Source organism: Terrapene carolina, unplaced genomic scaffold, assembly GCF_002925995.2.
Source record: "Terrapene carolina triunguis isolate 2854851 unplaced genomic scaffold, T_m_triunguis-2.0 Scaffold58, whole genome shotgun sequence".
Classification (NCBI taxonomy): Eukaryota; Metazoa; Chordata; order Testudines; family Emydidae; genus Terrapene; species Terrapene triunguis.
In genome coordinates, this window is record NW_020664409.1 from 18,414,985 (window position 1) to 18,439,515 (window position 24,531).

A 24,531-nucleotide genomic window follows, 5' to 3' on the forward strand; every position below is an offset into this window, starting at 1 on the left:
GGAAAAATTGGTGGGTGCTCTGCACCCACCGGCAGCCAAGCTCCCCGCCCCTCTCCAGCTCACCTCGCCCTCCTCCCCTGAGCGCGCCGCGTCCCCACTTCTCCTCCCAGCGCTTGCCACCATGAAACAGCTGTTTCGCAGCGTAACAAGCTGTGGGAGGGAGGGGGGAGAAGCGGGAATGCGGCGCGCTCAGGGCAGGAGGCAGAGAAGAGGTGGGGCTGGGGTGGGGATTTGGGGAAGGAGTCCAGTAGGGGAAGGGAGGGGGCAGAGTTGGGGCAAGGACTTTGGGGAAGGGGTTGGAATGGGGTGGGGCATGGGCAGGAGGGAGTGGGGCAGGGGCAGAGGGTGGTTGAGCACCCACCGGAGAAGTTGGTGCCTATGATTCCAGTATGAATAAAATTAAATCTAATTTTTGCACATTAGGGTTTGTGTGCATGTGCTACACTTATGTTAGTGCTGTTTAGTAAAGTGAATCTTTACAGATTAAGATGCCTTTGTTAAGGATGTCTCAGATTAGGGGCACCATAGATCTGAAACTCAAGAACCAGTGAGTTGTGTTATGGATTGATTGTGTCACTGTTTCATCAGAAGGTTGTGATTAACTGCTCTGTGCTTCAATTTGGGAAGTAACAATAGTTATTTTCCTACCTTAAAGAGATGATGTGAGGATGTTTGAAAATATTAATTTTCATCTATCATACTCCAGGAAAGTGGAGGCAGGAGGTTTAAGCATAAAGTTATTACAAAGAGGTTGGAGAAGCAGTAACTTAGTACTTGATACTATAAACGATGCAGCATTTTATGTTTTTATGAAATTACGTAATATAACAATCAGAAGGGAACACACATACATTTGACCTTGCATTGTACAATACAATTACTTTCTACCCAAATTTCTTTATTAAAGATTGGTTACATGTTAACTACCATGGTTAAAGGGTCCCCCATAATTGGAATATGAAGGTCTAAATCTACTGACTCTTCATCAAAAACAAACACTGCTGTATGTTGATCCCACATTCAGCAGAACTTTTCTACCCTGTTAATGATAGAAGGCTGGTGGTGATTGAATGTCTAACATAGTGAATGTCAGTGAAAATGAGGTAGGATCAGAGGCTAAAATAGGAAAAGAACAAGTTAAAAATTATTTAGACAAGTTAGATGTCTTCATGTCACCAGGGCCTGATTACATGCATCCTAGAATACTCAAGGAGCTGACTGAGGCGATATCTGAGCCATTAGTGATTATCTTTGAAAAGTCATGGAAGACGGGAGAGATTCCAGATGATTGGAAAAGGGCAAATATATTTGCCCATCTATAAAAAGGGAAATAGGGACAACCCGGGAAATTACAAAGCAGTCAGCTTAACTTCTGTACCCAGAAAGATAATGGAGGAAATAATTAAGCAATCAATTTGCAAACATCTGGAAGATAATAAGATGATAAGTAACAGTCAGCATGGATTTGTTAAGAACAAATCATGTCAAACCAACCTGATAGCTTTCTTTGACAGGGTAACAAGCCTTGTGGATGGGGGGAAGCTTTTGATACTGTCTCACATGACCTTCTCGTAAACAAACTAGGGAAATGCAACCTAGATGGAGCTACTGCAAAACTGGTTGGAAAACCATTCCCACAGAGTAATTATCAGTGGTTCACAGTCATGCTGGAAGACCATAACGAATGGGGTCCAGCAGGGATCAGTTCTGGGTCTGGTTCTATTCAATATCTTCATCAATGATTTAGATAATGGTATAGAGAGGACACTTACAAAGTTTGCGGATGATACCAAGATGGGAGGGGTTGCAAATGCTTTGGAGGATAGGATTAAAATTCAAAATGATCTGAACCAACTGGAGAAATGGTCTGAAGTAAACAGGATGAAATTCAATAAGGACAAATGCAAAGTACTTCGTTTAGGAAGGAACAATCAGTTGCACACATACAAAATGTGAAATGACTGCTTGGGAAGGAGTAGTGTGGAAAAGGATCTGGGGGGTCATAGTGGACCACAAGCTAAATATGAGTCAACAGTGTAATACTGTTGCAAAAAAAAGCGAACATCATTCTGGGATGTATTAGCAAGAGTGTTGTAAGCAAGACACGAGAAATAATTCTTCTGCTCTACTCCATGCTGATTAGGCCTCAACTGGAGTATTGTGTCCACATTTCAGGAAAGATGTGGACAAATTGGAGAAAGTCCAGAGGAGAACAACAAAAATGATTAAAGGTCTAGAAAACATGACCTATGAGGGAAGACTGAAAAAATTGGGTTTGTTTCGTCTGGAAAAGAGAAGACTGAGAGCGGACATGATAACAGTTTTCAAGTATATAAGAGGTTGTTACAAGGAGGAGGGAGAAAAAAATGTTCTCATTAACCTCTGAGGATAGGACAAGAATCAATGGGCTTAAATTGTAGCAAGGGCAGTTTAGACTGAACATTAGGAAAAACTACCTATCAGAGTAGTTAAGCACAGGAATAAATTGCCTAGGGCGGTCGTGAAATCTCCATCATTGGAGATTTTTAAGAACAGGTTAGAGAAACACCTGCCAAGGATGGTCTAGATAAAACTTAGTCTTGCCATGAGTGCAGGGGACTGGACTAGATGACCTCTCGAGGTCTCTTCCAGTCCTACGATTCTATGATTCTGTGTTTAGGGTGGGGAAGTGCCATTATGTATGGCTCCTTCACTCGGGCTTTTTGACAGTAATTATCACACTGCTCACCCCATTTGGCTTGATAGGCTGTCCAGACAGAGGCCAATATAAATACATTAGGCATTTATTATGTAAATTATTTACCTGTATAAATAAAAGCTTGTGTAGTGAAAGGTTTATGCTGGCCCAGTAAAGCTACCACATTCCTTAAACTGATTATGTACATATACATAATAGGTTTTGCAGCTATAATCTGCAAAATGTTAGATAAAACATACATCCACCCAAGAGAGGACATTAAAAGGTGAAGATTACTGTAGTGGCTTGAGGTTTACATCTTCCAAGGCTATATAAAAAGAATCTACTCCAGCAGAAACTGATTTGTGGCTAGCTTCTAATTATGACACTTCCACATATACTTTTTCCTCTAACAGCTTCAATTTTTCTAAATCTATTTGTAGAAACATACTACTTCTTTTATTGTACCATCTAACCTAATTGCAGAATTCCTGAAATGAAAATACTACCATAAGATAGTCCATTGATTTAGTTGGCGATTGGTCCTGCTTTTAGCAGGGGGTTGGACTAGATGACCTCCTGAGGTCCCTTCCAACCCTGATATTCTATGATTCTATGATTCATAGTAGTTGAGGGATACTATGACTGTCACTTCATTGCTGTTAATTTCCAAAACCCAGCTATTCTGAACAGTGTTCTGGCTAAAATGAACACATGCCATTCTGTATTTGTTCTGTGCCTTCCCCCTAAAGGCTCCTTGGTGGCAGGGACCTGTTACTTTTTTCTCACACTTCACAGCATCCAAACCAGGTGCTATATAAACAATAATATTGTGATGGTGCTCTCAAATTAAACAGTTGCACAGATCAAGAAGCTAAGGGAGCTTTAAAGCAACCAACACCTGTGTGGCAACATAAAGAATGCATCTAGCAAGAAGGAGAATATAGAAGCTTAGCGTTGTAAAATGTGACACAGCACATTTTCCCAGAACAGCAAAATCAGCTGTTTTGTATCTACTTGTACCTTAACCTTTTGTAAGTAATTATAGCTTGAAACTTAGCCATATGGATGTCTGCATTGCCCTGCAGGAGATATGGCCAATCTGCTTATAAACAACCTTATTACAGTTTGTTTCCAAGCCCTCCCTTTTCAATTGCTCTACATGTTGCTTGTCTAAGAAAGCAAGACTCTGCTTATCTGCATGATGGAAGTTGATCCTCAGCTGACTCGCAAATACACCGCAGATTAGGTTCTTTTTGATTGAGGAGGGAGAGCGAGCAGAGAGTGCGAGTGTTGCCAATTTATTAAGAGTAACAACTGCCTTCTTGATTTTTGCCTCTAGTAAGATGAGTAACAGAAAAATCTAGTGAGTATCAGGCGAACAGTCTCCTTGCCAGTCTTGTTTCCTCTATATTCCTTAATACAAGTAGTTCGCTGCTGTGTCCTCCTCACCCAGCAGGATTTTAAAATATAGTCAGGCAAAATGGATGGATTGATGTGCGAATTCCATCGGCCAAGATTACTTCACACTCTTCTTGTGTATGGAGTTGGAGTTGACAGACTGCATATTTAACTCTCTATGGCAGATACTTTCCTGGCTCCAGATTACACAGCAGAGGATCCACGGGACAATTGGAAAAATGAAAGGGGAAAAGAGGATCTTTGATAAATCCAGACTGGTTTGCTGTAAAATCAAGTTTCTTGTTATCCACCTTTTGGGCTTAACAGCTATGCGATTCAATGGTGTCCTAAAGGTAACAAAGAGACCTGCTTTACTAAAAGATACGTATTTTTTTAAAGGACCCAAGTCAGTATATCACGCATCAGCACCTGATAATCTATTTACCCTGCAACGTGTGCGGCCATTTAAGGACAATTAACTCTGCACGATCACGCATTAGTCATTACACTACAGAGGTTGCATTAAAGCCTCCCCAGAAAAACTGGGAGGCAACTGATTTGGGGAAATAGCCACCCACGTTCTTCTGCAAGGCTGCTCGCAAAACAGAAGTGCAAAATCAATCTTCATGGGGCATTTTAGAAGCACCAGCACATTTGCATCGGTTGGAGACATAACGACGTTTACATTTAATTAATATTAATGAATGATCTCTCTCCCCACTCCACTCCAAAGCCGACCCTCAGTCTGTTTAGTTATTGTCTCTCTATCTGCTTTCACTCAAGGCAGGGGGTGAACACTTTTCTCTTTGCAGATGGAATGAGCGTGAGGTACGGAAATTAGGGGCTTTTGCTTTTTGCATTCGGTCTATTTTTCTTTTTTCTTTTGGCAGCCTGGAGAAGAGGGTTGGGGTTTTCTGTCTGATCCTTGCTATATTGTGGTCAGGACCTTCCCTCTCCAGCAGCCTGTTCATCTCCCTCTTCCTCACCCCAAGCCCAGAGGGAGAAAGGAGGAGGCGATACACGCTCTCTTTCCATGCCTCAGCTTCGCTGGTGCCGCAGGCGTGGGAGCAACAGGACCAGGGTTGGGAACACCCCTCATCCTTTCTCACTTCGGGCAAACACCGCTGTTCTTTCTCTTTTCCATTGCCCCCCGCGCCTCCCCCTTTGTTCCCTCCTCCATTTCCTCCTGCGCGGGTGCCTTGAGGGTGCCAGAGAGGAGGCAACGGGTGCAGACTTGAGGTCCCTGTGTAGAAGGAGCTGGTGTTGCGGACTTAGCCCAGGACTGCTGCGGTGGGAGCTCCCCGCTACTGCCGCTGCTGGCAGGACCAGGAGCGGGGGAGGAGACTGCAGCTGCTTCCCCCCTCTTCCCTTGCGTTTTCATTTCTTTCTTTCCGCCTTCCTTAGTCGTCCTCTTCTCTAGATTTTCTCCTTCTCTCCCTCCTTTTCCCCGGTATTCCTCTGCCGCCTGTGTTTGGGCTGAGAGCTGGCTGGGGAGGGCGCTAAAAGAGGGGGAAGAGTGGGGGTGAAAGATTTCCCTGCCTGTCTGGGGGTTGATTGGAAGAGGCGATCGTATCTGCAGCCGAAGGATTAACAGCTAAACTTTTATTGCTGCCTCTGTGCTGTGTGTGTAAGTAAATGGGGGAAGTCTCGGCTCAAAGAGGGAACGTGTCTTGTTTCCTTTTGACAGATGCAGTTGGTGGGGTGGGGAACAATGAACATTTTCTTTAGGACATAAAGTGAAGGAGGAAAAAACTCTCCTTCTCCCCCCCCCCCCGCCCTTTTCAAGAATCTACAGCATCCTCCTCCCCCCAGCCGTGAAATGAATGGAAGAATCTCCGGGATTTTCTTCTGCTCTGCGCCCTGGACTGTAGGAGTGAGGGGATCTCTCTCTACGTACATCCATCTCTCTATCTCTCCATCCATCTCCGGGAGGATTTGAGCCCGTGCAATGTGCTTTCAGCCGCTTGCTGCTGCTGCCTGATACTATGCAACACGCAGAGAGAGGGTTTTGCAAAAATGGATTTGTTCGATTTTAAAGGATTTCTTCTCTAATAAGGATTGCATTGCCCACAAATATGACTAAACCTCCTGTTTGGTAAATCTTCCTGCCCCCTCCCCTTTGGGCTCCCTCCCCCCACCCCTTCAGAGGAGCAAGCCCAGGGAGCTGATGACGGACCCATTAATCCTTCCTTCAATGCATCAAAAGAACCCAAAGGTCTGGGAAACGTTGGGCTTGAAATCCTACAGGAAATGCTTCGACCGGCTTTTGGTTTTGTATGAAACTGGTGATTAGGGGGGGTTGTGAGAGCGAACCCCCTACTCGTTTGCCCCTGCCTCTTTCTTGGCCCCTTTTGATGTGCTCTTTGCCAGGTGCTTGTCCTCCGGTCTCTCTCTCTCTGGCCCGTCGCCGCCAGTTATGCAGACTCCCTGTCGTACTCCGCGCCTGCTGCTTTTGATATGATTCAAAGATGAGGGTGTTGATGATGATGATCGCTCTGGTGTGATGGGGTTGAGACGGCGGTGATTGTTTGGAGGCGAGGAGGAGAGAGAGGAAGGGCTGCTGCTACCCTTCGCTGTGTGTGTGGGCTTCAGTTTTCCTACTCCATCCTCTCCCCACCACTGGAAGTCCTCCCGTATCTAAATGGAATTAGTGGAGATCGAAGCCCCTTGTGTAAGGAACAGACATGATCCATGGGCGCAGTTTGTTTCACAGTAAGTATCTTTCCTGAAGCTGCTCTGCTTCGCGGGGCAACTATTTTTCCTTCTTCCAACAGCACAGGTGGAGACATTGTAGGATGGTTAAAACTGGGAGGCTCACAGCTTCAAAGCGTGGGTTTAAACTTTCTCCCCCTCCCCTCCCAATGCAGTATAATTGAAAGAGGTGCAAGAAAGACGTAGATATAGCCTGGCGTTTGCAGTGACACATGCACTCGTCTATTGAGTTTGTGGTGACAGTAGGGAGGACTGAGTATACCTGTAATTATATAGAGAGATAGTAGCTTTCAAAGTAACCAGTGGGGGTGCAAAACTAGCCGCTAAAGGGTGCTGTAGGGACTGATCGGTATTACAGGATATACACCTGTCACTATTTCAGTCTTGATTCAGATCTCCTTGCGTGTGGGATTTTAACCAGCGTTAACTCTGGCTTGGGTTTGAACCCTCAAATGACAGACCTTCAAACACGGAGCTAAATTCTGATCTCCTCCTAAATCACATCGACGTTAATCCAGAATAGCTCCACTGATTTCAGTGGCAGTACTCTGGATTCTCGCCGGTGTCACAGAGATCTACGTTTGGCCCAGGGTAATCAAAATAATTAAACACAATGTGGAGGATTAAAGGATAGAGTTTCAGTCACAGCTCGGAGTTTCCCCCCCCCCCCCCCTTAAATGCGATTTTCAGTGTTAGGGATGGTTTATTCTTGATGCTAGTCTGTGTTCTCTATTGATTTGGGAATCATCAATGGGGAGGAATCAAAAGCCCTGGTGACTTGTTCTTGGTTATGAATCTATTCTAACGCTGCAGCGTTCTCCATCCAAAATCTGCTAATCTTTAGCAGGAGAGCATGTTACTCTTGTAGAGCATCGTTACGTGAATGCTGTGAGTTGCGCACTGACAATGGTACGCATTCCGTAATAATAACCTGTCCAAACAGGAATAGTAAGGGGCGCGAGAAGATGTACTCGCTAAACAGGACCTGTGTAAAACAAACAAAAGCCTCAGTACCGAGGCCATTTGAAACACGAGTTCTTGTGTGAAAATATCAGTGGGGCCTATTGCACAGTATGACTCTGGGTGGTCCGGAAAGTGTCATTTTTCTACCCTCCCCCCAAGATAAGAGAAGGTGTGAAGGGTTGGTGGTTTAAACTGAAGCCTCTGGAACAGTACTCTGAAACAATATCCATTGCTAACTTGTAAAATAGCAATAATATTTTTTAGAACTTGTTTTCAAAATTCCTTACTGGGTTAGACCTTACATGTCAAGTTACATTCTCGAGCAACTGTAATGGCCAAATGATAAACCTCTTCAAATATTGATGTATAATGGAAATATGCACAGGTCTATAATCAGAGGAGCACTAATAAGCCTAATTACAATTAGACTAGATGATGAGGAATGGGGGAGGAGTGGAGATCAACAAGAAATTAGGTGGGATCCTGATTTTTAAAAATCCCCAAACCTACATGATTGCTGATATTGTTGTCTTCCTTTCAGCAAAACTCCCTGACTAGCAGTTTTGCCTGAGTAAAGATTGCAGGATCAGGCTCTTCTTTTGGCTTAAAAAAAATATGGGAAATATTGTATTTGTCCTGCAATAAGAGGCCAGGAAAAGGGGAAGGAATCAGTTTATTGCAAAATATTGTGTTTGTAATCCAGTAAATTTAGCCCATTGACAGATAAGCATATTCATCTTGAGAAGTTTCTCCACTGGTTAACATTCATCTGCTTGACAGAAATATATTATTGAGTCTTTGCCTTGAAGTTTTAAGGGGTATGTTTCCATAATTCTTTAAGCACTGAAGAAAGAAGTGGGTTTTGTGGCAATCTAAGTATTTTTTGTGATGTAGGCTTTAAAGCCCCCAATCCAAATTCCTCTACTAAAAGTAAAGGGAACAAGTATTTCACTTGAACAGTACAGCTGTGTTGGATACAGTATATCAGGATTAAGCAGAGTCTCCTTAAGCTTTTCTTGTTTTTTACTATATTTTATTCCAAGTTTATTCTTTACCGTTTATTGTCAATACCATCATGCCAAGTTGTAAGCATAGCTCTCCATTTTGGAGCAATGTAGGTAAGTGAATTAAAAAGCATTGTTTCTAGTGGTTAGAACTGAAAGCTGGGATTTAAGTGACCTGGGTTCTCCGCTCATCTTTGCTACTATGTCACTGGGACCCTGCACCTGGCTTCTCTGTGCCTCAGTTCCTACATCTGTAGAGCGGGGATGTTAATATTTAAAAGTGTGTTGAGGTCCTCCAATGAAAGGTGCTATATAAGGATAAGGTGGTGTTTGTTAATTATCTAATAAGAAGTGTCTTCTGAGAGAGCTAAAAGGTCTACTAGTTTAGGGGGTTAGGTGAAGAGCATACTCCCTCTCCATTGACTCATCAATGATTCCCATTCTCTTTGCAGAGCATAGGTCTTTCAAATGCTATTTTATTCACATTTAGAAAATGTGCAGATCCACAGTCTCAAAATATATACACTTAGAATTAAAATAGTAATAAATAAATAACTTATAAACTGTCGCAGCAGAAAAGACATTAACATATATGCCATTCAACCCTCACCCTCAGGCAATATGTGGTCTTCGCTCCAGGAAAGCCAGGGGAAACAGGGACATCCTATAGCATGACCTGGACTTCACCAAATCTGGGTTCTGGCAGACAGAGGGAGGGAAATATTAAGGAGTTGGGTCCCCTCACATCAATGCCCTGCTAGCAGATTCCTCCCATTTTATCCATGGACCTATTAGCTTGAGTACCTCAGATTGCAATTGCCATGGATTCATGAGGACAGAAAGAGCCTTTGCAGTTAGCTTCATATTGTAAGTCTAAACCAACATCTTACACTATCCATAAATTAGCTGGCAACCAATGGAGATGTGCTTCCTGCATGGAACACAGCTTTAGTGAATGAGCAGCTGCATTTCACACTAGCTTCACATTCTGAGGTGTTTGAACATGTAGTACATGTACAACATGTTGCAGTAAAGCCGTGGATGACTGGAGAGATCTATATCTGAAAAGCTGCAATTTTCTTGCTAAATTAAGAATGCTTTACACCATTTGCAACTTCTACCTGAATATCCAGTAGCAACTGGGGATCCAACGAGACAGTTGTACTGGATAAGTAATGGTGGATATGCTCCCAGTGCATTGCGTTTTTCATCACTTCAGTCTTTCTTTGTTTGAGACTAAACTTCGCCACAAACCTCTGCAAGGCTCGGGTCAGAAGACCTAGAAATACAGATCTGGGTGTCATCAGGATACTGAAAGCACCACAGACTATATTTTCTCTCCAACTGTCCTAATGGTTTCATTTACACATTGAGCACAAAATGTGACAAAACAGAAAACAGTGTGGAACTCTGTATGAAAGGGTTATTGATGTAGATGGCAATTTCCCAGTGTTATCAGGACAAAAAGGAAGGAAGCTATTCAAAAGCAAACTTATTTAGGTTTACTGTGATCCATGAATATATCAAAACATTCTCATGATCAGCAGTATCAATTACAGCTGATAGATCTAAAATGATCAGGATGAATACTCAATCTTCATTAATAACCAGGAGACAAACCTGTGCAGTCTTTGTATGATGCCCAGGATGAAAAAAGGGAAGAAGGAGAATCCGGGGAACTACAGACGGGTCAGCCTCACCTCAGTCCCTGGAAAAATCATGGAGCAGGTCCTCAAGGAATCCATTTTGAAGCACTTGGAGGAGAGGAAGGTGATCAGGAACAGTCAACGAGGATTCACCAAGGGCAAGTCATGCCTGACTAACCTGATTGCCTTCTCTGATGAGATGACTGGCTCTGTGGGTATGAGGAAAGCGGTGCACACGATATATCTTGACTTTAGCAAAGCTTTTGATATGGTCTCCCACAGTATTCTTGCCAGTAAGTTAAAGTATGGATTGGATAAATAGGCTAAAACATGGATAGAAAACTTGCTAGATCTTCGGGCTCAATGGGTAGTGATCAACGGCTTGATGTCTAGTTGGCAGCCAGTATCAAGCGGAGTGCCACCGGGGTCTGTCCTGGGGCCAGTTTTGTTCAACATCTTCATTAATGATCTAGATGATGGGATGAATTGCACCCTCAGCAAGTTCACAGATGACACTAAGCTGGGGAAAGAGGTAGATTCGCTCCGGATCCTGTCCCTACACTCCAGTGTCCTAGACAAATTGGAGGATTGGGCCAAAAGAAATCTGATGAGGTTCAACAAGGAGAAGTGCAGAGTTCTGCACTTAGGATGGAAGAATTCCATGCAGTGCTAAAGTCTGGGGACTGACTGGCTAAGTGACAGTTCTGCAGAAAAGGACCTGGGGATTACAGTGGATGAGAAGCTGGATATGTTGCCAAGAAGGCTAATGGCTTATTGGGCTGCATTAGTAGGAGCATTGCCAGCAGATCGAGGGAAGTGCTTATTCCCCTCTATTCGACACTGGTGAGGCCACATCTGGAGTATTGTGTCCAGTTTTGGGGCCCCCCACTACAGAAGGGATGTGGACAAATTGGAGAGAGTCCAGGAAAGGGCAACAGAAATGATTAGGGGGCTGGGGCACATGACTTATGAGGAAAGGCTGAGGGAACTGGGCTTATTTAGTCTGCAGAAGAGAACAGTGAGTGGGGATTTGATAGCAGCCTTCAACTATCTGAAGGGGGGTTCCAAGGAGGATGAGCTAGGCCAGGGATTGGCAACCTTTGGCATGTGGCCCGCCCGGGTAAACTCTCTGGCGGGCCGGACCGGTTTGTTTACCTGCCACGTCCGCAGGTTTGGCCGATTGCAGCTCCCACTGGCCGAGGTTCGCCGCTCCAGGCTAATGGGGGCGGCGGGAAGCAGCGGCCAGCACAACCCTCAGCCTGCGCCATTTCTCACCGCCCCCATCGGCCTGGGACGGTGACCCGCGGCCAGTGGGAGCCGCGATCAGCTGAACCTGTAGACACAGCAGGTAAACAAACTGGCCCGGCCCTCCAGGGTGCTTACCCTGGCAAGCAGCGTGCCAAAGGTTGCCAATCCCAGAGCTAGGCTGTTCTCAGTGGTGACAGATAACAGAACAAGGAGCAATAGTCTCAAGTTGCAGTTGGGGTGGTCTAGGTTGGATATTAGGAAAAACTATTTTACTAGGAGAGTGGGGAAGAACTGGAATGGGTTACCTAGGGAAGTGGTGGAATCTCTATCCTTAGAGGTGTTTAAAGCCAGGCTCGACAAAGCCCTGGCTGCAATGATTTAGTTGGGATTGGTCCTGCTTTGAGCAGGGGGTTGGACTAGATGACCTCCTGAGGTCTCTTCCAACCGCAATCTTCTATGATTCTATGAATACCGAATGGACTAGAGTGGAAAAGACCTGAGCATAACAGGTACTGCTGAAGCTGTTCTCTACTCTGTTGTAGAGTCACGCCCCCCCCCCCCAGATGATCTGAGACAAGGTGATAACTATAGAAACTGTCAATATCAAGAGATGATTTCTTGAGCAAAGGTTTAACAATCACCTCTAAAGAAACTGTCCCCCTGCTTTTCTGAAGAGAGACAGTGTTTCTGATAATGGCCACAGTATCTCCTTACTAGTCTTCTCCAGTCTAAAGTGCCATGAATTTAACTCCTAGTCTGCAACTTCCAGAAACTCAGGAAGCATCAGCAGCTTGAACTGAAGCAAAAAAGACTTAGTTGGTTTTCACCAGATTTGATCTGCCACTATGGATGCAGATATTTTGGTCCAGATTCAGCTACTTTTTATCAGCAAAAGAAGTTGCAAATTCTCACAGCAAGAAACAATTGCCTTGGTAAGAAAGTTCAAATAAACCAGATCTACCATTTCCCCCCCACACACACACAAACACACACACTCAGAACAGTTCCTGGAAGTGGGACTTTACGGATGCTTTTGGTCGTGATGTGAAAAAAAGATTTCTCCTTCTTGCACAACCACATTAGTTTTCAAAAGTTCTTTATGCATGGCTGGCCTTAGGGAAAATGGCCCCCTGTGGGACCTTGTCTTTTGGCATCCCCAGGCCCTGATACCTCCCCATTGCCTTGAGCTCCCTTCCGAGGCCTCACACCCCAGGTCTGCCCCATTCCTTGCCTCTTGACCACAGTGCCCTGGGCAGTCATCAATGTTGTCCACCCTAAGGCCAAACCTGTCTATGTCACAACAAAGCAGATTTGAAATGAGACTTGTGCCACCAACCCTTTATAGCAGTCTTTGTTCTCACTGTGTTTGTAGCAGTCACTTGCCTTTTTATTGATCCCAAATCATGAACATACAAAAAAAAGTAAATATTGGCAGCCCAGTGTCTTATTTGAAGATTGAAAAGGGGGGTGGGGAGAAGGAGGGGGAACCCAAATGTTGGGAAATGTCTTTTAAACTAAAGATATTTAATCTTTACCTAGACACTTTTATCAGGATAAATACACTTTTATACTTTTAAATTGCAAATAGACATATTATTAAAATAATGTTGTAATGCCACCACAGAACAGTCTGTTTTTGTACTGTGGATATCTTTAAATTGTATTATCTTGAGATAGATTGTTACAGTTGCTTTAATTGCAGGCAGTAACCTCATGTTGTACCTAATATATTTTTGTCTTTCAGTTGTAGCAAGTCTAATCATCCTACATCTGTCTGGGGCAACAAAAAAAGGAACAGGTATGTTATGTTATTTATGGGGTATAGTCTCAATTTCTGGATACCTGTTTAGATATTTAAATATTTCATAGTGTACTCGGATGTATTTTTTGCATCAATAAAGTGAACTGATGAAAATTCAAATAAAAAATATTTTATAAATTTGCAGATTGCAAGAGCAGGCACTGGGTCATCTAATGCTATGGGAGGTTATTCTGAGTAAGGACTAGCATTGTCGATTAATCATAGTTAACTCACGCGATTAACTCAAAAAAAAATGAATCACAATTAAAAAAAATGTTTTTCTACATTTTTTCAAATACTTGTATGCTGAATACAAAGTGTACCAGTACTCACTTTGTTATCAGAGGGGTAGCTGTGTTAGTCTGTATCCACAAAAACACAAATCAGACATCAGGAATAGTAACCTACAAAAGCAAGTAGGAGAACACTTCAATCTCCCTGGACACTCAATAACAGATTTAAAAGTAGCCATCCTTCAACAAAAAAACTTCAAAAACAGACTTCAAAGAGAAACTGCAGAGCTACAATTCATTTGCAAATTTAACACCATTAATTTGGGCTTGACTAGGGATTGGGAATGGCTGGCTCTCACTACAAAAGCAATTTTCCCCTCTTGGTATTGACACCTCCTCATCAATTATTGGGAGTGGACCACATCCATCCTGACTGAATTGGCCTTGTCAATACTGATTCTCCACTTGTAAGGTAACTCCCTTCTCTTCATGTGCCAGTATATTTATGCCTGTATCTGTAATTTTCACTACATACATCTGAAGAAGTGGGTTTTTTACCCACAAAAGCTTATGCCCAAATAAATCTGTTAGTCTTTAAGGTGCCACTTTATATTGTGTTCATTACAAATATTTGCACTGTAAAAATGATAAGTAAAAGAAATAATATTTTTCAATTCATCTCATACAAATACTGTAGTGCAATCTCTTTATCATGAAAGTGCAATTTACAAAGGTAGATTTTTTTTGTTTGTTACTGCACTCAAAAGCAAAAATATGTAACACTTTAGAGCCTGCAAGTCCACTCAGTCCTACTTCTTGTTCAGCCAATTGTTCAGACAAACAAGTTTGTTTACATTTTCAGAAGATAATTCTGCCCACTTCTTGTTTACAATCTCACCTGAAAATGAGAACAGATGTTTGCATGGCACTCTTATAACAGGCATTGCAAGGTATTTACGTGCCAGATATGCTAAACTTTTGTATGCCTCTTCATGCTTTAGCCGCCATTCCAGAGGACATGCTTCCATGCTGATGGTGCTTGTTAAAAAAATTAATGCGTTAATTAAATTTGTGACTGAACTCCTTGAGGGAGAATTGTATGTCTCCTCCTCTGTGTTTTACCTACATTCTGCCATATATTTCATGTTATAGCAGTCTCGGATGATGACTCAGCACATGTTCATTTTAAGGACACTTTCACTGCAGATTTGACAAAACGCAAAGAAGGTACCAATGTGAGATTTCTAAAGATCTAAGAATCTGAAGTGTCTTCCAAAATCTGATCAGGATGGGGTGTAAAGCATGCTTTCAAAAGTCTTAAAAGAGCAACACTCCATTGCAGAAGCTACAAAACCTGAACCACCAAAAAAGAAAATCAACCTTCTGCTGGTGGCATCTGACTGAGATGATGAAAATGAACATGCGTTGGTCTGCACTGCTTTGGATAGTTATCAAGCAGAACCCATCATCAGTATGGACACATGTCCTCTGGAATGGTGGTTGAAGTATGAAGGGACATATGAATCTTTAGCGCATCTGGCATGTAAATATCTTGCAATACCGGCTACAACAGTGCCATGTGAACACCTGTTCTCATTTTCAGGAGACAGCAGAAACAAGAAGTGGGCAGCATTATCTAGGGTGACCAGATGTCCTGATTTTATAGGGACAGTCCTGATATTGGGGACTTTTTCTTATAAAGGCACCTATTACCCCCCCACCCCCGTCCCGATTTTTCACATTTGCTATCTGGTCACCCTAGCATTATCTCCTGCAAATGTAATCAAACTTGTTTGTCTGAGTGATTGGCTGAACAAGAAGTAGGACTGAGTGGACTCGTTGGCTCTAAAGTTTTACATTGTTTTATTTTTGAATGCAGTTATTTCTTGTACATAATTCTACATTCGTAAGTTCAACTTTCATGATAAAGATATTGCACTACTGTACTTGTATTAGATGAATTGAAAATACTATTTCTTTTATTTTTACAGTGCAAATATTTATAATAAAAATAAATATAAAGTGATCACTGTACACTTTGCATTATGTGTTTGTAATTGAAATCAATATATTTGAAAATGTGGAAAACATCCAAAATATTTATATAAATAGTATTCTATTATTGTTTAACAATGCAATTAATCATGATTAATTTTTTTAATCATTTGACAGCCTAGTAAGGACTATCCATTCAAGCCCTGGAACCCAACACTGTTCCCACTGAAGTCAATGGTCAAACTCCCATTGGCTTCAATGTAAGCAGGTTTAGGCCCTTAATAGGAACTTATTACCTTAAATAGTTTATAAGTGTACTAAATACTTTGTGTGATGTGATTCTCCCCTCCCCCCTCCCCTCATTTTAAGCAGAAAAGCAAACCACTTCAGAAGGGCAGAAACCAGTGCAGTGTGGAACTTGGACAAAATATGCAGAAGGAGGCATCTTCACTTCTCCCAATTACCCCAACAAGTATCCTCCTGACAGAGAGTGCATCTACATTATAGAAGGTGACCAGCAAGTGACTCCCATTCTTCTGAGATTAACTGGGTTTTTCACAAATAATGTCTTTCATCTCATGTGTGTCTGGGAATTTGTGTATGATAATTCTAAACATTGGAAAATATGTTTGATAGTTTGGTCAAATGGGAGAAAAAGATTTAGAGAAGCAATTCCTTGACATCTTAAATGATTGCTTTGTGGGAAAGGTACTTGTAGTGCACACAAGTGAAGTCTTGACTAAATCTGAAGCAACACACGGTTATCTATGGATAACTCACTAGCAAATAATGACTACAATGCAATTATGTAAACTCACTTGGGGAACTGACTGTATCTAAAATCAGTACCATAACATTAATAGACCCTAGAATAAAAAGAGATTAAAATCCTTTGACTCATCATGGAAGCTTCTTAAACATACAATAACTGAATCCTGGAAGGTATACATAAAAAGGGAAGCAAGAAGGCAAGATTCAATACCAACCCAATGCAGCTGAACAAAAAAGTGTGTGTGTGAAAGGAGCTTATTCAACCCAAACAGGTGCCTGTAATTAAAAAAGAATTAATAATAAAAGTAAAGTGATTCCAATAAAAAGGACTATACGCTATGGCAGGTAACATGGGATTTAGAAGAATGAATAGCCAAAGGTATCAAAACAGCTAAGAAATTATGTAAGTTCATTAGAAGCAGGAAGTTTCAAAGAAAGCAATTAAGGACATTACACACAAGCTACATGAATTCTTTCCTTTGCAGCAAAGATTGATGGACATTGAGGAGATACTTGAAAAGATGAGGTCTGGGGAAGGTAATAAAGATTGAGGTACTGTCCGTTTACAGGTGGGTGCAGGAACAAACTGATAAGTCATAAGGATCAGATACAATTCATGTAAGAGTTGGGAAGGCAATCAAGATGCTACAGTGATGATGGTCCTATGACTATCTAGATAGATAGAAACATTAGATAAGAATGAAGTAACTGAGGGCCAGATATATAAATGTACTTAGATGCAGATAGGTGTCTAATGGGATTTTGAAAACCACCTAGGATACCATTGATTTCAATGGGGTTAGGCACCTGTCTGCATATTTAGGCACCTACATACTTTAAAAATTTTGGCCCAGAGATGCTAATAGTATGCTATCTTATAAAAATCTGCTACCATACCAGGAGACTGAAGGGCAGCAAATGTTGTATCAATCTTTTTATTTTTGAAAAATAAGTGAGACAAGGTGCCGGAGGTAATATCTTTTATTGGCCCAACTCCTGTTGGTGCAAGAGACAAGCTTTCATAGAACCCTTCTTAAACCAGGTGGTAGAGAGGATCTTGGGAGCGCCAGACTACTGAGCTTTACTTTACCAGGTAAATTTATTAAAACAAGAATTAGAGAGAATTATAAAATGCCAAGATGAATATGGTATGGGGACAAACAAGCATGACTTCTATAAAGGAAAACTGGGCTTCTCGAATCAACTAGAATTCTTCCTGCTCAAGAATCTGTTAAGGAAACTAAGCAGCCATGAAGTAACAGGTTAAGTTCTGTCATGGATTAGAAATTGGCTAAGAGAAAAACAAGAGTAGGTCAGTTTTGAAAATGTAAAAGGTTATTTCACTTCTTTCCGTTACTGTGATACTTATGCTCCTAGAATCTGAGCTTCTTGCATACATTAATGTATGCATCCTCACAACATCCTTTTGAGGTTTCTTATCCCCATTGGACTGGAGATGAATGGAGGCACAGTGCCATTTCTCAAATTTACAGAGGAAGCTTGTGGAAGAGGTGAGAACAAAGCTCTAGTCTGGTGCCTTACCACAAGACTATCTTTTCTCTGAATAATGGGGTACCCAAAGGATCGGCCATTATTATTTGAATATATTTACGAATGATCTGGAAAATGGGAGTGGACAATACTGAGACAAAATATGCAGTTTACGTAAAATGATTTAGAACAGTCAAAACTGCAGAAGTCTGTGCGGAATTTGAGAAGCATGTAACTCAGATAGGCAAATAGGTTGCAAGATGCAGATGAAGTTCTACGTTGACAGATACAGTGCAATGTACAGTGTAAGGAATAATTTGAATTCATACACATTACTGGGTTCTAAATTAGCTGTATTATTAACAAAACAAAGCACAAACCTAAGTGTCCTTGTATACAGCACACTTAAGTTCTCTCCTTAATGCACAACTGCTGTTTTTGGTTTTTAAACAAACAAAAACTTGAATATTAGGATGTACATGGAACGAGATGGGGAAAAAAATTGCTGAGGCCTTATGATGACATTATGGAATATGATAGTAAGCTCTCCCCTTCAATACTGTGGTCAGTCCTGGTCTCGCTCTTTCTCTTGGTCTTAAAAATAAATAAAGAGGCAGGACAAGAACAAGTCAAATGGTGGGCACACAAGTCAAATGGAGTGGTAAGATTTCCATAATAAGAGAAACTGAAAAAAATTGTAATTGCTTAGAGAAGAGACAAATAAATGGGGACAGGATAGCACTCTATAAAATAATGGCACAGAAAAAGTAAATTGTGTGTTCCTTTTTTACTCTTTCTACAAGACATAAGCATGACAGTCAATGAAACTGAAAGAATACTTTTAAATATCATATTACTCCATGGAACTCCTTGTCACAAGATGTTGAGGGTTTTCAAAACAAAGATTAGACATTGATATGGATAAGAACATTTAAAGTTACATACTGTACATATTAGAGACAAGGTGTAGGTGAGGTAGTATCTTTTAATTTTGTCTGGGACCAGTATGGTTACAAAAACACTGCATATAAGGGGAATGCATTTGTTTTAAATGAACAAATGGCTGGTAAATTTGTTAATGCCATTTAACCCACATCATGCAGATGACACTGTCTATTCTGTGGAAATCTCTCTAAAGCTTACAAATAGGACGTAGTTATGTAGAATTCCTATATGAGATCCATCTAATTTGGTATCTTGTCTTCAACAGCAGCAACTACCAGAAACTTCAGACAACAGTGCTAGAATCCCTATAATGAATAGTAAGGAATAAAGTGCACATAGGGGAAGGTTCAAGCTAATCTCTATCTCTGTGGATGATTTATGCCTTTGTATTCAAAGCCCTTATGTGCCTTATACATTGTTATCCTATCTTATGTAACTTGTGACAATGAGTTTCACAGAATAATATATTTAAAAGTATTCTTTCAGTTCCAATATAATATTAATATAATACAATAATACATAAAAATATAATAGGGCAATAAAAACAATAGCACAAATCCTGAAGTCTCTACTGAGGCAAATTTTCCACTGACTTTAATGGGACTAAGTAAGAGCTTCAGAATTTGTCCTGTTGTACTGGAATGGTATTTCATTTTGCTATAAAATAGAGTTTCAAAATACTGTAGCTCATCTTAAATGTATGCCACTCTTTTAGCATTTTAAAATTGCTTTGATAAAGAATAGGTGTCCACAATAGGTGCCAATAGTACCTAAATTGGGGGGGGGGATTCTGTTAGACAGTTCTTTAATCTAGCCTTCAAAGATGTAACAACATCCAACAGCTGGAAGCTGAGGCTAAACAAATTTAGACTAGAAATAAGATGTAATTATTTTAAGAGTCAGGGTAATTAACCATTGGAACAACTAGGGATGTGGTGGTTTCTCCATCACTAGAAATCTTGATTTAAAGTTTGGATGTTTTCTAAAAGAGATTATGGGCTCGATGCAGGAATTCTTGCATGAGGTTCTATGACCTGTGTTATGGAGGTCAGACTAGAAGATCAGACCAGTCCCATTTGGCCATAAAACTATTAATATGGGCATGGTCTTGCCTTCTTTAGTGGACAAAGAAAGTTCAGTGTGCTTCTTAATTTCATATTGGGACAGATCCTGCACGTGCATCACACATGCACAACTCCTGTTGGTCAAAATTCACTGCTGGCATATTCAGGAATAACTCCAGTAACTACACTTGCTTTTGCCAGCAATGAATTTGTCCCATTGATTTCAACAGGAATTGTGCACATGGTGCACCTTCAAGAACTAAGTCTTTTACTTTGTGTTAAAAATATTCTGAGAATGACACAGCCAAACATTATACAATATATTTCAACTTTTGTGCTAGAAGTGTAGAATATTACTTGTGTATTTAGATCACTTCAATAATTATTCTCTAATTAAATGTGTATTTATAAATATAGGGAGGGAGTGCCTGGGATCATTTTTATGAACTTGAGAAGAGTTGTCAATTAAATCTTACTATATATATATATATATATATATATATATACACACACACATACCTATTTGGGTGTTAATATTGCCTGCATGTTTCATTTATTATCAATAGAAAATTAATGGTAGATCTGTTGAAGGCCATCCATGCTTTCCCAAAGATCATTAACTTTCTTGTATACTCTTTCTTTATATATAAATGGTGTAAGGCTGTCATATTTCACTATACTAAAAAACAGTCTGAGTAACAATATAAGTGTATTTACATAGTATATTTCATGGAGTTTCATGTTTTCATAATTTAATGTAAAAAAAAAAAATAAAGGATCTGAACAACTGGAGATACCAAGGATTAAGCAAATCCATTAGTCCTGCAGCAATTCACACTTCTGAGGGGTAGATGTTTAGATCATTGTCTCATTTCCAGACAATCTGCTAAACGAAACAGATTTTTTTTCTTAACTTTAGCTGTCAGTTACACAGACTTACAGGCTGCTCAGAATTAAAACCTTAATTGTGTGTTTTGCTGCAACTGTTAGAACTAGTTAGCAACCAATGTCTTTTTTTCCCCAGCAAATGTAAAATCTAAAGACAGCACTTGTGTAAGCTAATTAAATTAAAGAGATGACAAGACAGGCAAGCATTAAGCAGTCTTTCCATGGTATTAAAAGTCTCAGAAGAAAGATAATTAGAAGCTTAATAAAGAAGATTTTTAAGATTTGATGAGACACCAGCAGTGTTTTTACTCCCATCTTTTGTCTAAACTGTAACTATAGGCAAAATTCCTATGGCCATCAGTGGACTTTACACATGAGTGAGGATTCCAAGATTGACCCTCCCAGTAACTAGTACATTTTCCTGTACATTGTGAAGGAAAGTATCATCTAATAGTTGTGGTGGGCCTGCTTGAGAGCAGAAACTGTGTTGCTGTGCAGTAAGCTAGGGCACAGGAAGGGCTTCCTAGAAAACCTGCTTGCTATAAGCAAAGAGGAAGTTTTGTGGAAATCATACTCTTGTGTTTGCCCTTCAGTATTTAACCAGAAGTAATGATTTGAGCTGTGGCTTTTTCAATCATCCAGAGCTATTTTCAGGAACATTTGGATCACTTTGTTGCTCAGATGGGATGTAGTCAGCCTGAAACTTTGATCTTTAACTCTAAGCACAGTATCCAAAAAAGGCGATGCATTTAAAAGCAAAATATAATACGGTCTGAAAGAGTTAAGGGCCAAATTGTTCTTGGCCTTTGTGTGGCTGGACAGGGGAATGGGACCCCTTCCTAACTTGGCATACCCCCTGCAAGAATTAGGGATAATCACAGTCCTTACAGTTTGGGGTCCACAAAGTGCTGCATCCCAAATAGAGAGGGTGAGGGTGAAAGCTCTGTCCTCCTCTGTACTGGGCTATCTCGTAGGCTGGGCATAATAGGAGTAGTAGATGTTTCATCCTTAGAGCAGCCGGTGCATGTTCTGTATACAGGAGAATTCAGCGTGAACACAATCCCTCCCTGAACAAGCCAGGAGGCAATGGGGCCCTGCGCAACCTCTATTCAGAGCTACATACTCAGACAGGCAAAACAGTCTAGACTCGGTTTAAAAATAAATATAAGGAGAGGAAAATAAACAGTAGAAATATTCAAATCCTAAAACCAATATTGATATAAGATTCAGAATGCTGTTGTACAGAATGAACTAAATGTTGCACTCCTTAGTCAAGCAGAGCGCCCACTGACGCCAGTGGGAGTTTTAAAGGAGTCAGGACTGCAGGTCTGATTCTCAGTTACCTTTTACACCACTTTGGCAGTGTAATTTACTTATCAATGACAAAGCGGTATAAAAAGGTCTTGCTGTAAGTCAGAATCCTCCTTGCAGTGTTTCTCACAATACGTCTAATAATCCTTGGAAATCAAGCAATGTTTGGTCAAGCATTTGTTTGACTATGAATCATCACTGGCAAGATTTCTCGTAGGATGTATTGGCGTGATGGAGAAAGAGTTTTCTAACATAGGCAGTTTAATTAAAAACAAACAATACATGAAATTAATGTCATGCTCCCAGAAGCAAAAGCGGAGGGCCCATGTAGAGCCAGATCCTTGTCTTCAGTGGCACTGCCGATTAAGGAAATGTGGCCATGCATGCAGAAAGCCTTGTGCAACATGAATAAAGGTGTCAGAATCTGGCCCTACCTGAACTAACAATTCATTGTCTGTTTTTTAAACAAGTTGCAAGAAGTTTAATAGAATTACATATGAATAACATGGATAAAAGATGTTGTTCAAGTCATCAGTGACCATTTTTATTGTGATTTAAAGGCACACCGTCAACTTAAAAATGCCAGGGCCTGATCCTGCAGTCCATAAATGAATTGAGAGTTGGTCTCTAAATATCTCCTTAAATCCAACATTAACATGCAAAATATGGTCCCAGTTTTTCAAAGTGCTGATTCCTCTCAGCTGCTCTAGCATAACAGTTAGTTAACAAATATTGATATAAACCCTACCTTATGTGAAGTCAATGGTAAAAAAAGTCTAAACAAAATTAATCAATGATATTTTCAAGTTATTCTGTTCATCACTGTAATTGAAAAGATCTTTGTCTTTTACCTTATTCATAATAGATTATTAAAACTTTCTTTACAAACTATAGATTAAAACATGATTTTGTTTCAATTTTATAGTCCTTGTCATATTCACAGATTTTCATTCCCAGGAACTGTGAAAGTGGTTCATTTCTAGGTAAAGATATAGGTCTGCTCCTGTTGTTTACTGCACAGGGGTAATAGGCTGAAAAAAGTGTGTGTGAGTGTATCTATAATTAATAGTTTCCTGACTATAAATGTCAAATTTGAGGGTAGGTAAGTTTTTTCAATTTTAAATAATTTCACAGTAAACATGAAGCACATTTTTAGATGAAAAATTTAAGTCAGTATATTTCACCATTAAAGAATATTTCTCCTTAAATAACTCTAATCTACATATGAACTTTTTTCTCAGATTCTCATATAATTAAGTTCTCATACATTTGTGCTATATTTTTTCCTATAGCTGTGCCTCTCCTTTATGAATAGAATATCTCAAATCACAAGTGATTCTTATTGAATATTGTTCCTTAGTATGTAGTAATTGTAATTAGCCTGCTTTCTGAAGTGAGTAGTGAGTCTTTCTCAAAAGCTCTCCTTTTTAAATGACTAAAAAGTTGGGTGTTTTTTTAGGTTTTGTTTGTGAAACTGTTTTCTAACATTTTCTTGTCACTCCACCATGAACCCTTCCCGTGGATAAAGGGGTGAAAGATACACCAGGATCAGAATTCTGTCTGTACACCTCTACCGCGATATAACGCTGTCCTTGGGAGCCAAAAAATCTTACTGCGTTATAGGTGAAACCGTGTTATATCGAACTTGCTTTGATCCGCTGGAGTGTGCAGTCCCGCCTCCCAGAGTGCTGCTTTAGCGCGTTATATCCGAATTCGTGTTATATCGGGTCGCGTTGTATCGGGGTAGAGGTGTATTTAGTTTCCATACTCAAATTATGCACTAGGCCCAGAATTTGGCTCTAAAGTTCTGATTGTAAAAAGCATGCAAATATCCTTTGGAATTCAATGAGAGTTGTCTGTGTAGAATCCAGGACATGACCTAATAAGAGGAACTTCATAAAATTGTCTCAGAAAATGTCTGATAGTAGAGGGTTCTCTAATCTAACAGAGGCATAGCAAGATCCAGTAGTTGGAAATCAAAGCTGGAGAAATTCAAATTGAAAACAAGGCACACATTTTTAACTGTGAGGGTAATTAACAATTGGGAAAACTCAACTAGATGGATTCTCCATTACTTGCAATCTTTGATTTTATAAAGTCTTTCTAAGAGAGGTGCTGTAGTTCAACCACAATCTATTGGACTTCATGTGCAAATTACTGGGTGAAATTCTCTTGTCTTTGTTATACAGGAGGTCAGACTAGATCAGGGGTCGGCAATGTTTGGCATGCGGCTCGCCAGGGTAAGCACCCTGGCGGGCCGGGCCAGTTTATTTACCTGCTGACACGGCAGGTTCGGCCGATCGCGGCCCCCACTCACCGCGGTTCGCCGTCCCTGGCCAATGGGGGCGGCGAGAAGCCGCGGCCAGCACATCCTGCGCTGC

General features: G+C 40.7%; 1 protein-coding gene across 3 annotated transcripts in view; it reads left to right on the forward strand.

The window, feature by feature from the left end:
* The first annotated feature begins 6,762 nt into the window (after window positions 1-6,762).
* Window positions 6,763-24,531, forward strand: part of NETO1 (neuropilin and tolloid like 1) — an 84,067-nt gene continuing 66,298 nt past the window's right edge. For 2 of the 3 annotated variants that reach the window (XM_026647324.1, XM_026647326.1), the window contains exons 1-3: window positions 6,763-6,790; window positions 13,396-13,449; window positions 16,053-16,190. In XM_026647324.1, the coding sequence (XP_026503109.1) occupies window positions 6,763-6,790; window positions 13,396-13,449; window positions 16,053-16,190 (220 nt within the window). Of the gene's footprint in view, window positions 6,791-13,395; window positions 13,450-16,049; window positions 16,191-24,531 lie in introns of all 3 variants that reach the window. The other variant, XM_026647325.1, reaches the window with a different exon arrangement.